Source organism: Haliotis cracherodii, unplaced genomic scaffold, assembly GCF_022045235.1.
Source record: "Haliotis cracherodii isolate W230 unplaced genomic scaffold, xgHalCrac1.p SCAF_15, whole genome shotgun sequence".
Classification (NCBI taxonomy): domain Eukaryota; kingdom Metazoa; phylum Mollusca; class Gastropoda; order Lepetellida; family Haliotidae; genus Haliotis; species Haliotis cracherodii.
Genome location: NW_027266270.1, coordinates 35,285,729 through 35,300,137, shown reverse-complemented (window position 1 = coordinate 35,300,137; position 14,409 = coordinate 35,285,729). Strand labels below are relative to the sequence as shown.

Genomic DNA, 14,409 nt, shown 5'->3' with positions numbered 1-14,409 from the left:
GTTATTCTTCAGCCAGATGACATATTTCTACATAAACATGCTGTGTTTTCAATGTAGAGCTAGGTTACCTGTTGATCTGACTGCGCTAATTTTGAACAGTGCAGTGATGTGGCTGTCTAATCAGTTGTTTCAATCAGTTATTGTGGTTATTCATATAGGTAGTTATTGTGATTTGAAACCTCTGATTGACCAATCAAAATTGAGTATCCTATGAATAGTTTGAGAATCAAGTTGACTGACTGAGGCAGTCATGAGAACATCACAATAAAAGACTATGTATAGCTTCAGTGTGTATTTGTATATGATAAAATATTTTGTATCAAGACCTACTTAGAGGCCTCACCCATGTCAGTTAACATTCCCAAATTAGAATTAAGAATATCCCAATTTATGTCAATGAGGTTATAGCTTCTGACACTGCACTGTAGAGGTAACATGTAATGCTCTGATAACAGGACCAATGAAGAGGAAAAGACTTCAATGTTTAGATCTACATTATTGCACTGAATGCAATACCCAAGGTTTCAGGAAATATAATATTTAAAACTATTGATTTCTTCCCACTGTGCCTGCCAAGGGCACTTAGTTTAGAATCCTAGATAGATCCCTGGTGTGCATAGCTTCAGTATGCTTTTGTCACTGAAATGTTTTCCCTTCCGTTATTCAGGAGTGTGGGATGCACTGTGTTTGAGATGGCCACGAGGAAACCACCTTGGTGAGTGACGCTCCAGATCTTGTCCAAGTATTTCAAGCATTATTTAATCTGTACAGTAAACGTCTGCCATAGATTCTAGGATTCTCAGCAGTCCCTAGTGTAGTCCATGCCTTTGTAATATAACTATTGAGGGTGCCAACCCACTTTCGTACGCTGGATGCGAGCTGTTAAGTGGTATTCCTGATGCCACAGTGCAGTACGCTGAATGACATGAGTGAGTGAGTGAGTGAGTTGGGTTTAACACCGCTTTTAACAGTGTTCCAGTTATATCACTGCATATCGACTTGATGTGGGAGGAAAGTCTGAGGTTTACCACTTTGGTGAAACCCATGAGCACGGGTATGGTGCTGACAAACCTAGACACATAATCGGGGCAAACCGGGATTCGAAGCCACAATCGTAGGTTTCTGGCATGCCCAAGGGACGCAACTCTGCAAATTGCACAGAGTTAGATGACTGGGCCACCCGTGCCCCCTGAATGACATGAAACATTTATCTGATTTGCTCGTGGTTGCCAATATTTCAATGTTGAAATGCATTTTTCATTCTAGTTTTCTTGCAAAAAGTGACAAATCAATAAAATATTGAGCCCTAAGCTTAGAAGCATGAATGGTCATGCATTCTATGTGGAAATCCTGTGGAGATTGGCACCCTCACTAATGTGAACATGGTTACAGTGTGTGACCTGGCTGATGATGGGTCATGGTACACTGACACTGTGGATTGTGCTCATGCCATCATCCACTCATCCATCGTTCTTGAAAGAATGACATAGAAGTAATTGAAACCGCTTATTTTCGGGGTACGATTATTCAATACTGTCATGTCAAATATCCTTTAGGTCGGACATGAACCCGATGGCTGCCATATTTGCTATTGGATCTGATAAGCCAGCTCCCACTTTGCCAGAGGACAAGTTCTCCCCAGAAGCCAGGGAGTTTGTCATGAAGTGCCTCACAAGGTCAGTCTGCATATTGTTTTTGTGTATTAATTATCCCTCATCACAAAGTCTAGAGGAGATAAAGCAATGGGTGCTGTCAGTCTGTCCGCCACAACTCCAAAACCATAAGAAATATCTTAACCAAACTTTGCACATAGGTGGGTCTAGTGGTTAACTGGTGCCTTTTGATAGTTTGGGATTTTTGAAAAATTTATTTTTCACGTTTCCATGGCAACGACTTTGACTTAGACTGAAAATGGTGGTAGTGCTTGTTTCCAGAGCAGGTCTTGAAAACCATTCAATATTTCTTGTCTTGCACACAACCAGACATGTCATAGAGTGGGGGATATGAGTATTTCATGCCTGTTGTGTTTGTGAGTTGTTTTCTTCAGGAAATGCACAGCTCAATATCTCCTCTGTATAGTGAGTTCCCCATTTTCTGTAAGGAACTGGTCATTTGTAATTTTATGTTATCTCTGGATAAATGAATATGTAATCATGTGAATCTTATTCATTTCCAGGGATCAAAACGTCCGTTCGTCGGCAACAGAGTTACTTCAGGATGTTTTCATTCTGAAGAAATCTTCCAAGAAATAACCACAGATCTGTCTGTTTGAAGGAGTTCTCATAGTGTTCCTGTTCATGACATGCAAGGCAACATGAACACAACAGCTGAGTGATTGTGTCTTCAGAGTTTCTTGGGCTCGAGCTGTGTCCATTTTATCAGTCAGGACAATGGCATGAATAACGATGACAATATTTCCTACACAGTGACATTATATGATAACAGTGACATTGTATGATGGTGGAGTATTACAAATAGAAATGTTAGCTGGTCAGGCTACCTTTACACGGTGCTGATTGTTTCTGGGGAGCAGGAGAGTGATAATGTCTGTCCCTTCTTTCAGGGACATGCTAACGTGGGATCTGACTGACTCAAAATCTTTCCTTGAAAAATGTAATCATACACCATATATTCTGAAGATTTACAGTTTTTATATTTAAATATTAATATTATTAAAAATATTTATTGGAGCATGCTTTATTTCCCTCACTATATTGTCATGTTTTTTGCAGGTAGATATACTTTATTGACATTTTTGCAAGATTTGACAATATTGAGTTGTCATTTGATTGTATAGAAAATGTTAAACCTTGATATTTAAGTGGCATTACTGTGTTTGCTGTTTATAATGTAGATTCATGTATAGATTGTTGTAGTCATTGTCTAACCCAATGCTAGGAAGCATTTGCCAGTGGTTAGGGGCTTGTTGCTCACAATATCAATCACATTGCGATGAAATAAACACCTCACATATCCATTTTCAAGGGGTGAGATATACATATGTAAATAGAATGTATAGCATGTATAGAACTGGTCATCATGGCATTGGAACATTTTGATGGTCACATTGCAATGGGCGTGTAAATGAATTTTTAAATTGTAAATAGTGTATAAGTCATTAATTCAAAACATTTTTTAAATGTTTTATTATTCAGTTTCATGTAAGTATATATGTCCTGACCAGTTGTATGGGTTTTGTAATATAGGTGTGTTACAACAAACAAGTTTTTCAGCAGGAAAACATGTGTTTTCAGCATTAAATTCCATGAAGGAAATATCACACTTGTTTGGTCACCACTACAGTATTGTTTTTTATAATGCAAAAGTATAAAATGGCAGTTTATTAAGCCTATCACTGTACTATTGAGGATTTGACATAAAAGTAGCTTTTATTTTGCAGGCTCAATCCATCCCCTTTATTCTGGGCCTATCAGCAAAATGTTGATAAACTTTGTGAAGTGAAAAGACATTTATAATCACTGAAACTTGATTTAAATTGACATTAATAGTCTATGATATTCAAAATATAATTTTTATGAAAACTGCACAAATGGCATGTTATGATTGTTTACATAATCTGTTTTTAAAATGAAATACATGTATGTGTAATGTTTAGTCTTATGCAAAATATTTGTGGGGATATATTTGCTGAGTCATCACTACTAAAAGAAATTCTCCAAATTATCCCTAACCTTTTTGTTCGGCATATATGCGATTTGGAGATATATGTATATTTTGCAACATCAAGCTCTGTACTTCTGCCTATATATATATATATATATATGTATTCGTACATACAAAGTGGCTGAGAGTTCTCCACATGGTAATTGCCTACGCATAGGTGGTGATTTGAAGGAAGCATACTTTTTTTGAACAGAGAGATGTCTTTACTTCTACAGGGGGAGAGGGCAAGTCTAAGGCACCATAAGTTGCTGTGCAGAGTTGCATCCCTTGGGCACGCCAGGAACCTATGATCATGGGTTCGAATCTTGGTTCATCCCGATTATGTTTCTTGGTTTGTCAGCACCATATCCATGCTCATGTTTCACCAAAGTGGTAAACGTCTTTGACCTGCATCACTTCGGGCTTTCCTCCCACATCAAGCTGACATGCTGTGATATAACTGGAATACTGTTCAAAGCGGTGTTAAACCAACTCACTCACTCTACAGAGAGGAGAGATGTACACTGACAAGAAGTTGTATTGTTTTCAAAGTGCTGTTTTACTGTGTCTGTTGTTCTTGTATGAGTGATCAGTATTTGTCATGGGGTAGGACTTTGTATGTTTATTTGTTGGATCACAGATAACGTCAACCTTAGTTTCATAAAGAAATGTTATTTTTTAAAGAAAAATTGACACTTACATTTATTCTGCTTACACATCCCGTATCTAAAATTATATTTTGTGATTACTCAGTGTTTTAAAGAAAATAATCAACAAAACAAATACAATGCTCAATTCGATTTTCATGTTTTTGAACATTGATCAGTCACAGCTGCTTCTTTGCGTAATAAATCTAGAGTTCCGTCCCTTGATATACAGACTTTTACAAAATTCCTCCCACAAACTTTGAGAAATACCAACAATTTTCACACTGATCGAAATTGAAAATAAAATGTACCTTTGTTGAAACTGATGTCATTCTTTTTCCTTCCTCCTATTTGTGGCTGCATCATACCTTGTTGTTACCCTGTCTAAAGCTGGTTGGCTCGGAGTCAGTCTACTGTGTCTGAGTGGGACATCCGTGTTGAACTGCGGCATGGTATCTCAATGGGCTAGCACTAGAAAACTGGCAGTAGTCTAGACTACATGTGAACGCAATGTTAAACCCCATTTCCCCTCACCTCATCTCCCCCTTTATCTGAGTTTGGCAGAAATGTGACTGATCCAACAAAACAATATGATGGTGTCGTTGTTGTGATGTAGCTGGTGGCGGTGTCGTCCATGTGAGCATCTGCTGATGACCCGGGGAGATCTGGGTTGGAAGTGGTCTTCAGCAACCCATGCTTGTTGAAGAGTCGGATTGGGTGGTCAGGCTCGCTGATGCATTTCATCGTATCCCAATTGTGTGGATTGATGCTCATGGTGTCAATCACTGGATTGTCTGGTCCAGACTCGATTATTTACAGACCGACGTCATATAGCTGGAATATTGCTGAGTGCAGCGTAAAACAACAAACAAAAAAACAAGTCATCTGCTGATGTAGTGTCCTACTTACTTACCACGTTTAGATAATGGTAGTCCAGTCTTCCAGTCTGCTCCTTCACACAGTCGGGGGGAGTTCGGGGCGGATCCAGGTTGAAACAGTTTGTGGCATGTCTTCTTTTGAAGCCATTTGATTTTGAATGCACTATGTTTTAATTTACAGCTGTAAACAAACTTTTTTGTAATGGTTTTCATATAATTATGTTGAAAGTGATTCTTTTTGATTATGTTTCCATAAATTGAAAAAAGGCTAAGCCACTTCCATAAACGGACAACTGATCGATAAGAGAATGGATGTGGCTTGTGTTGCGGTATTGCGGTGAACATGTCACTGTTTCAGAATTCTCTTTTATTTGTGTGTTAATGATTAAATAAGCAGTCTGTGACATTATTATTGTTGATATGTTTATTCTTATTTCTGAGAGTTGACTTCAATATGTGTTTGTGTTTATGTAGGTATCACCATAAAGAATGTTGTGCACACAGTACACTCCAAGGTTTTTACGTTTATACACGTCCCTTAACGAAAAGTATTATTGAAGTCAATTCATAGATAAATGATGAATGTCATCGCTGTTATGCTTCCACAAAAATTAAAAACTGTTCAGGACTCAAAGATACAATGTCACTGTACTTATGAGGTCCACCTTTTGCAATTCGTTGTCTCACAAACTCCAACAGTATACTTCCTGACTCTGATATGTTGTGACTTGAAAATCCAGATTTTATCCAATCTTCTTACAGTGTCTTCTAGTAGGCTGTCCACATAATTGTCAGCAATACAATATAACAGATTGCTGTATTTTTCTTCTTTTCATGTTGTATAAAACAAACTGACAGATTTAATTCTATTGAGATTGGTAAAAAGTGTATTTTCTTCAACCACTATTCAGCTGTGTGCAGGTACTCAGTTTTCAGGATTAAGACTGGTAGGATGTTTTAAGTCCATCAACTGTATAAACCTGAAACCTTACAGCTGACTTTGTGTTTAGAAATTGCAATTTCTGCCTCTAATATATGCAATAAACTCCTGATATTATTTCATGCATAATACTACTGATTTACTGTCTTTAGCCAAAAAGGTAGTTCAGGATCATACATATTTTCATATCTGATTGTATAAAAAAAGTAAGTATTTCCATGTTTCCAGCATTTTATTTGTGTCAAAAACAGTTAATCACGTGGAAACAGGCACCAAATTAGGGACCGACCATTTGATATTGTGGAGGGGGCCTGGGATTTTATTGAAAAAAACAAACATTGTCCGAGAAATTGCTTGAAAAAAATATTCATGCTTCAGACTATTGAAATAAAATAGAATGTCGGCCACAAAAAATACATTTTTGGAAGAAAGTTTTTTGTAAAAGAAAAATTAGGCTTAAAGTTTTAAATAAAACAATTATGATTTTGAGAATGTAGCTAAAAAAATCTCTGGTCTCCATGCAAAATCCCAGGCTCCCTGTAGAATATCAAACAGTCAGTCCCTAATTTGAGATACCCTCCGTTTCAGAGCAATATGAGAACCTGCAATGAAATCTCTTGTCCTGAAGAATCTGAGAAATAAGTGGGTGCTTTTCTTGTTATTTGTGCATGGACAGAGCAGCTTCTCTTTGGCCTGACATATGAGGAAGTGACCCATCAACAGTTTGTGTAGTGCTTGGGCAATGTATTTGAAAATACATGGCTATTAGAAACTGAATATGTCCAGAAGGATCCTAATGATCCTTCAGCTCTGATCAATGACTTTCCGTTAGAACCAGTATTTAATTGGTTGTGTCCTGAAGACTACATTGAAGGGAGAAGTATGCAGGGCTGGCTGCACCATTTCAAACATGGCTTTCAAGAACATATTTGTTAATGGAATATTTTGCTAAAGCGATATTTCATGCCATCCAGATTGATCCTTGTCAGCCATGGTCACGATGTCCTCACATCAGATGTGAGGGCTTGTAGGGGATGGAACCAGAGGAGGTCTGGTACTGTGCTTAACACTTGCAAAGCCTCTTTAACTCAGCATTGATGATTTATATTTTTTTGTACATACATGTTTTTTTAGAATATTCTGAAGCAATAGTGTATGCTTTATTTGGATAAGAATATTAGTTGTGAATGTAAGTTTACATTGCTCCACATTTAATTCAGTATTGTCAGCTATAAGCATTGTGTGTAGATCAACCTGTATATACCTGTACATCCAAAACTATTTATTGGATGAGCTGTGTTCTCATGGAACATCACCATACCATTAATTTTATAAAGAAATAAAAGATATAAATTATGTTTGTGATCATGTCCTATGTTAGATTAATGTTTGTTTGTTGTTTAACACATCTCCCAGCAATATTCCAGCTATATGACCGCGGTCTGTAAATAATCAAGTCTGGGCTAGACAGTCCGGTGATTGACATCATGAGCATTGGTCTCCGCAGTTGTGATACGATGACATGCCTCAACCAAGTCAGGGAGCCTGACCACCCGATCCCTTTAGTCGCTTCTTATGACAAGCATAGTCGCCTCTTACGACAAGCATATGGCAAGCATAAGTTGCTGGAAACCTTATATGTACCCCATGGAGATTTCAAGTGGGAATAAAATAAAGGTGTATCAGATCATAACCCTTATACCTACAGCCATCTAAAATATACAGAATCATAGTTTGCTGGTTGGCGCTGGTTATGTTGGGTGGTGAATCAAGGTTCCTTCTTGAAATTTCTGGATACAATGTGTGAAACCCATACCTGGTGTCCCCCGCCATGATATTGTTGGAAGTTTGCAAAAAGCTCACTCATTCCAAGTAAACATTAATTGAAATGCTGGTTAAAGGTAATGCAGGCATGAATAATTGATGTTGATTGTCCATTCGGGAAACATAATGGCTTGTTTAAAGGATAATAAGATGTGTGTTCACCGTGGTGAAACGGCTCCATACTCACTCTAGCACAGCAACTGATAACATAAGGTATCAAAGAGTATTGTGGGTTAAGGTTTTATCTCGATTTACAACATGCCCATCAGAGATATGATCCCACTTAAGAAATAAGTACATTTTGAAGCTGCTTCGAGACTGATCTCTGGAATCAACTATGTACAGGTCACTGTGATAATCCTGTCAGCAACCCATGTTTGACGTAGAATGCAACTAGGCTTGTTGTAAGAGGCGACTAACGGGATCGGGTGGTCAGGCTTGCTGACTACGTTGATGCATGTCATCGATCCCAATTGCATGGATTGATGCTCATGATGTCAATCACTGGATTGTCTGGTCCAGACTCGATTATTTACAGATCGCCGTCATATAGCTGGAATATTGCTGAGTGTGGTGTTAAACAACAAACCAACCAACTTTTCACAATCATAAGAATCTCTTTTGAAGCCAGGGTCGATTGTACAATTCATGACCATATGTTTATGAATCCCTATCGAATAGGGATGATGCCAGGTGTTCGCTAAGGTGAACATATCCTGCCCCACCATTGGCACCTGTCACCAACACATACAAAGGCAAGTCAATTCTTCATCTACAAACACGGGAACATATTACACAACTGAAAATAGGGCATTGCATCAGACCTCGGTCATGTTTAAGTCATTTTTCAAAACACAAGGTTTTCTTCGGCTTCGAGCATTTGAGCATGAGTCGTTTGATACTTTTTGTTTGTACCTCATAGGTCTTTCATTGCAGACACCAAGGGCTGGAGCTGCTGAAATATTGCTCCACATAAAGGGAAGATTGACTATTCGGAAGTTAAAGTCATTCCTCTTGTCATACAGTCTTATATACAGATACAGATATTTATGTCACTCGAGGCTGTTTCACTTGTCTGTTTTATTGCTAGCTCATGTTGCTTTTATCTTTTTTTAAAATTGGCAATGTTACTGCACATCCTCAAATAGTCTGTTGAACAAATGCCAAGATGAACAAGAAGGCAACGTTGCCGACCATCCCACAAAAGGTGCTTGAAAGCATAAAACGTTTGTCATATACCTCACCATTCTGGAAACGGTTAATCGTGTCAACGCGCATGTTGACGGGGAATTGGCTCTTGGGGGAATCAAGAACACAATCGACATCACTATCCCGGAACGTTTTATGAACCACATGTAAACAATTAACAACAAATACACAATGAACGGAATACATGTACCTGCTCTGACAACACAAACACAGCAATGAGCGGACCTTCCAACTCAGGAATATATGAGGTCAGCGGAGCTCTAGCTCAACTTCAGGACGTTTCCTACGAGCGGCACATCCTGATCGAGGTCGTCCCTACACCCGCACTCGGAATACCAAGCTGACACACAGTGTAATGATAACACATATATAGTAATGAACAACAAATGTTCTTCAGACAATGGTTGTCGTAAATCAGTGGCTATGACAATCCTAAAGCTTGTTCATTATGATTGATGATTAAACCACATGATTACATCTATGTTTTGAATGATTTCATTAATGTTTAAGGATGTGAAGTTGTAATGGTACTTTTTCAGTAGACAGATCCACCCGATCCATGTAGTCGTCTTTTAAAACAAATATAGGTTGCTGGGGACCTATTTACCCCGGATTTCCAACAGGGTTGTAGGATGTATTTTATCTAATGTGTAGTTCAAGAACAATTGTCCAGACGGTTTATGAGTAATACTACGTAAAATGAAACCTTCAGTTCATTGTCCGATTTGATATTTCCCGAGAAACACAAAATCTAGAAACAACAACACCTGAATAGCAGAGGGCACCAGTTCGGCCAGGTGTGTACACAAAGTGTTACAAAGATATGATAAACAGTTATGAGTTATGACTTAAGCTCCGGAAGTTAAGTCCACTTTGATGCATTGGAAACGCAAAAAATAAAACTTTTAAAAATCCTTAAGTTTCATGTATTTCATTTAAATTAAAATTTACCTATCAAACATTTTTTCGTGAACACCTATGGTACGAAGTGGGTTGCGTACAAATGTGAGTGAGTGAGTGAGTATGGTTTTATGCCGCTTTTAGCAATATTCCAGCAATATCACGGCGGGGGACACCAGAAATGGGCTTCACACATTGTACCCATATCGGGAATCGAACCCGGGTCTTCAGCGTGACGAGCGAACGCTTTAACCACTAGGCTACCCGACCGCCCCTGCGTACAAATGTGCTTTCTCGTTGTAACTGAAGGTCTTCATCACAGTTTTCATTGTAACCCATCACTGTCCATTAACCACTTGCCCATTTTCGGAAAACACGATGGGAACTGAGGACATTTGTTATCCCCACAGGGAAATAATATATTTTCAATCCCAGATTGATTTACATCTCGCAAGGATTCCAGGCCAGTTTGTTAAGGGAGCCGACTCTAGTAACGATTAACACGGCGTTGATCTTTTCTCAATCGCCAATCACTCTGTGATTTACAGGCCGCCGATCACAGCTGGCATATCCACGGTCTGTTTTTCATTTTCAATAATTTCTTGTTCAATCTATTTCAGATGTGGAATTGCGAAGGTCCTTATTAAAAATTGATGCTGTACATTATGACATATTTGCACAATGTCACAACATTTAAAAGTGTACGATGAATTAATCGATACCTTTGGCTTATCGAGTTTCGAAGAACGGAAGATATACTATTGGGTGATGACATTAGATTGATCTGTTACGGTCACTCAAAGTCACAAAAAGACTTTAATTCCAAGTAGCTCTTGCAAACGCAAAGATATTTTCTTCCTATTATGTGAGAAATGTTGAAGTCTTCAAGACACTCACTGTAGGTGTTGAGAGGGAACGCATAACTTTCAAGTCTTACAAAGACTAGACATACAAGTCAAAGCCAAGAAGCCCTGGACCTTATCGATATGTTGTGGTCCTTGACAAAATCAAAGGACGAATGTTTCTCTAGGTACCAGAAAGGATTGCTATGACATGGAGGAGACATCGATATTAGATTTGACTTGTTTCTGATCGTAATATACCCACAAGGACATATACCAACCCAAATTAAGATGTTGTTTGACAGCACCAGAGATGGAAAGTACAAGTTCACATATAAAGACGTAGGAAAATTGATGTTTAACGCCACATCGGAAATATTTCAGTTGTATGGAGGCGTCCTTTAAGAAATCGTGCTGCAGACAATCCGCCGAAAAAAACTAAACTCCCTCACTAGGGGAAGGACGTTTAGGGGAAGTTTCAGGCATGCGGATCTTCACAATACAGAACAGTGTGTGAGTGAACAGTATTCCAGTTATATCGCGGCGTGTCAGCTTAATGTGGGATGAAAGCCCGAAGTGATGCAGTCTCGTTGTTTTACCACTTCGGTGAAACCCACGAGCACGGGAATGATGCTGACAAACATTGAAACGTAATCGGGCGAACCGGGATTCGAACCCACGATCATAGGTTTCTGGCGTGCTAAAGCAACGCAACCCGGCACAGCGAACAGCCGCGCCTCAGACGTGCTGTCCATGTATTACAGTGAAACACAGACATCGTAAACAGAAAGGTGTTTGCATTGCATGCGAAACCGAAAGCAGCCTAATCCCCCCTACCCACCATAAATATGTATCATGAACCATTTGGACTTAACCAAATGAGGTGACTGATGCCCTCACGAATATCCCTAATTTTGCTCTAGTGCAGTACAACTTTTAAACATCATTCCCAGGATGGGAAGACACATGACCAATGCAAATCAACAGGAGTATTGCCTCTTATACGTTATACGCACGTCCGGTCTAACATCCATTCAGTCGGTTGCGAGAATATTTCAAAATGTAAGCACATGTGGCGGAACATAACTACCTAGGCACACTATAAACACAATTTGCATGATACCGTTATCACGTCTTACTATGTTGAAATATGTTTTCTTATGCGTTTGTTATAATAGACGAAATGCTTATAAATACATACGTATTATAAATAATCATTGAAAAATGTTTTCTATTGTACTGAATTAAAACCAAATACATGTACTCCATGTTTTAACAGTTAGGGTTTGGGTGGCCTTGACCTTCAGGAGAGGAAACCCATCATATTGTAACACCACATAAGTAAGTATACAGAACATTGTCTTCATTTGACACCATGGGGATTTACGGTGTGGAGTACTATTTTGTTGTGGGGGGCATCATTCATACTAGATTCTTGACAACTAACTATTATCAAACCACAATGCTATGAACGTCTACTGAATCTTTTTGTTTTTTGTTTGACAATAAATAGCACTGCCACATAACATTTGTCTCTATGTAAGTAAAATAAAAGCGACAAAACAATTCCGTAATCAGCATAAGTCCACTGTACAGTTCTGACTATGTTATGAGCATGTGTTTATGAATCACTAATACAAACGGATGATACCAGGTGTTCGGGAAAAGGTAGGCGTTTCCTGCGTCACCTGGCAACCGTTACAAACACATCACAGCAGGGCACAGTGTAGGGCATCACTGCATTGACCAACTCTTTGAAAAAAATAGCAAATACCCAAAACCTTGTGGTATTAGGATATTTTTTTGTTTTTATTTACATTTGAAAATTTTCGTTATGATTCAATGTTTGAAAGTGGTGTAGATCTGAACCTATTTTAATGTGTACTGCTTTCACGTTTTGCACTTGTTCGAATCCTAAACATTTGTATGTTACACAAACAACGAAGTCTTTAGCAGATCAAAGAGTCTTACATGGATTTTACTCTACCACACACATTAACGTTGCGAAATGTATTTCGATACATATGACCTTCTTATTATTGAGCCACACAGGAGGTCTAAACAAGAAGGCGACAATACGGTGGTGAGAACAAGAACCATTATATTATATGCTGGAAACAACAAAGGTTTTGATGTCCCAGTGTCCATTTCTGATCTGTACAAAGATGATGTTGACAAGAAACAACAAAGGTTTTGATGTCCCAGTGTCCATTTCTGATCTGTACAAAGAAGACGTTGACAAGAAACAACAAAGGTTTTGATGTCCCAGTGTCCATTTCTGATCTGTACAAAGAAGATGTTGACAAGAAACAACAAAGGTTTTGATGTCCCAGTGTCCATTTCTGATCTGTACAAAGATGATGTTGACAAGAAACAACAAAGGTTTTGATGTCCCAGTGTCCATTTCTGATCTGTACAAAGATGATGTTGACAAGAAACAACAAAGGTTTTGATGTCCCAGTGTCCATTTCTGATCTGTACAAAGAAGATGTTGACAAGAAACAATATAGGTCAAAGCTTGGTACAGGATTATATTCTACTGAATATTGCGTTGTGATGAGAATGGGGCGGTGGGGTAGCCGAGGGGTTAAAGGGTTCACTCGTTACAGGAAAGACTCCCACAATGGGTACAATGTGTGAACCCACTTTCTGGTGTCCCGTGCTGTGATATAGCTGAAATATTGTTATTTCGACAGAAAAGCCAACTCACAACCCACTCTGATGAGAATTGTGTCTTAGCTGTCGCTCCTTGCAGTATATGATATGGCATTTTGATGAACTCATGATACAAACAACAGCTGACCAGATTTCAGAACCGCACTCTTACAATCGAAAAGACCAGTCCGACGCATTTTGATTATCTTCTCCTTGGAATAGCCTACCTTTAACCCGAGCTGAATTTTTCTTAAATGCTTGTTTAAGGATCATATTACTACATTTAGTCACCCTGTGATCAGATGCTTGGCAAAATGTGTTAAGGGAAAGAAACAATACTGATGAAACTGTACACACATGTAGAAAGAACACCAAAAGAACACAGACAGACAATATTTGTTTATTTGTATATATGGCCCAAAGGCCCAAGGTTACAGCGCTACCTTCACGTTGTAGTTTCAGAAGAGGTAGAACGGGGTTACAACATGAATTTAATCATATATTTATATTGGCTTCTGAGCCCTCAAAAGAAATATGAGGTGTGATAACACGGATAACTAAAATAACATGTTCGTTTGGAGCATATAATACAGCTTTTCACGAGATGGCCCATTTCAAACATACTGATGCATTTCTTAAACTTGCATATTCTGGACATTTTAATAGTACTTGTAAACCTATAGAAAGTGTGTTCTGTGTTGTGATTGTAGGTCAGATTGTAGGAAAACGTATAGTAATAAAAAATAAAAATAAAAACCATATCAATAATCATTCATGTGATCGATCAGTTGATCAGGTATAAACACCCGAAAATAGAAATTAAAGATTTTTTCACTTGAAAATAGGAACAG

At 38.4% G+C, this 14,409-nt stretch overlaps 1 protein-coding gene across 1 annotated transcript in view; it reads left to right on the top strand.

The window, feature by feature from the left end:
* The window catches only part of LOC139462560 (uncharacterized), a 63,230-nt gene extending 60,545 nt beyond the window's left edge, over positions 1 to 2,685 (top strand). Inside the window, exons 23-25 of the mRNA XM_071244381.1 lie at positions 668 to 715; positions 1,557 to 1,676; positions 2,177 to 2,685. Coding sequence (XP_071100482.1) covers positions 668 to 715; positions 1,557 to 1,676; positions 2,177 to 2,252 — 244 coding nt within the window. The 3' untranslated portion in view covers positions 2,253 to 2,685. The remainder of the gene's footprint in view (positions 1 to 667; positions 716 to 1,556; positions 1,677 to 2,176) is intronic.
* The last annotated feature ends 11,724 nt before the right edge of the window (positions 2,686 to 14,409 follow it).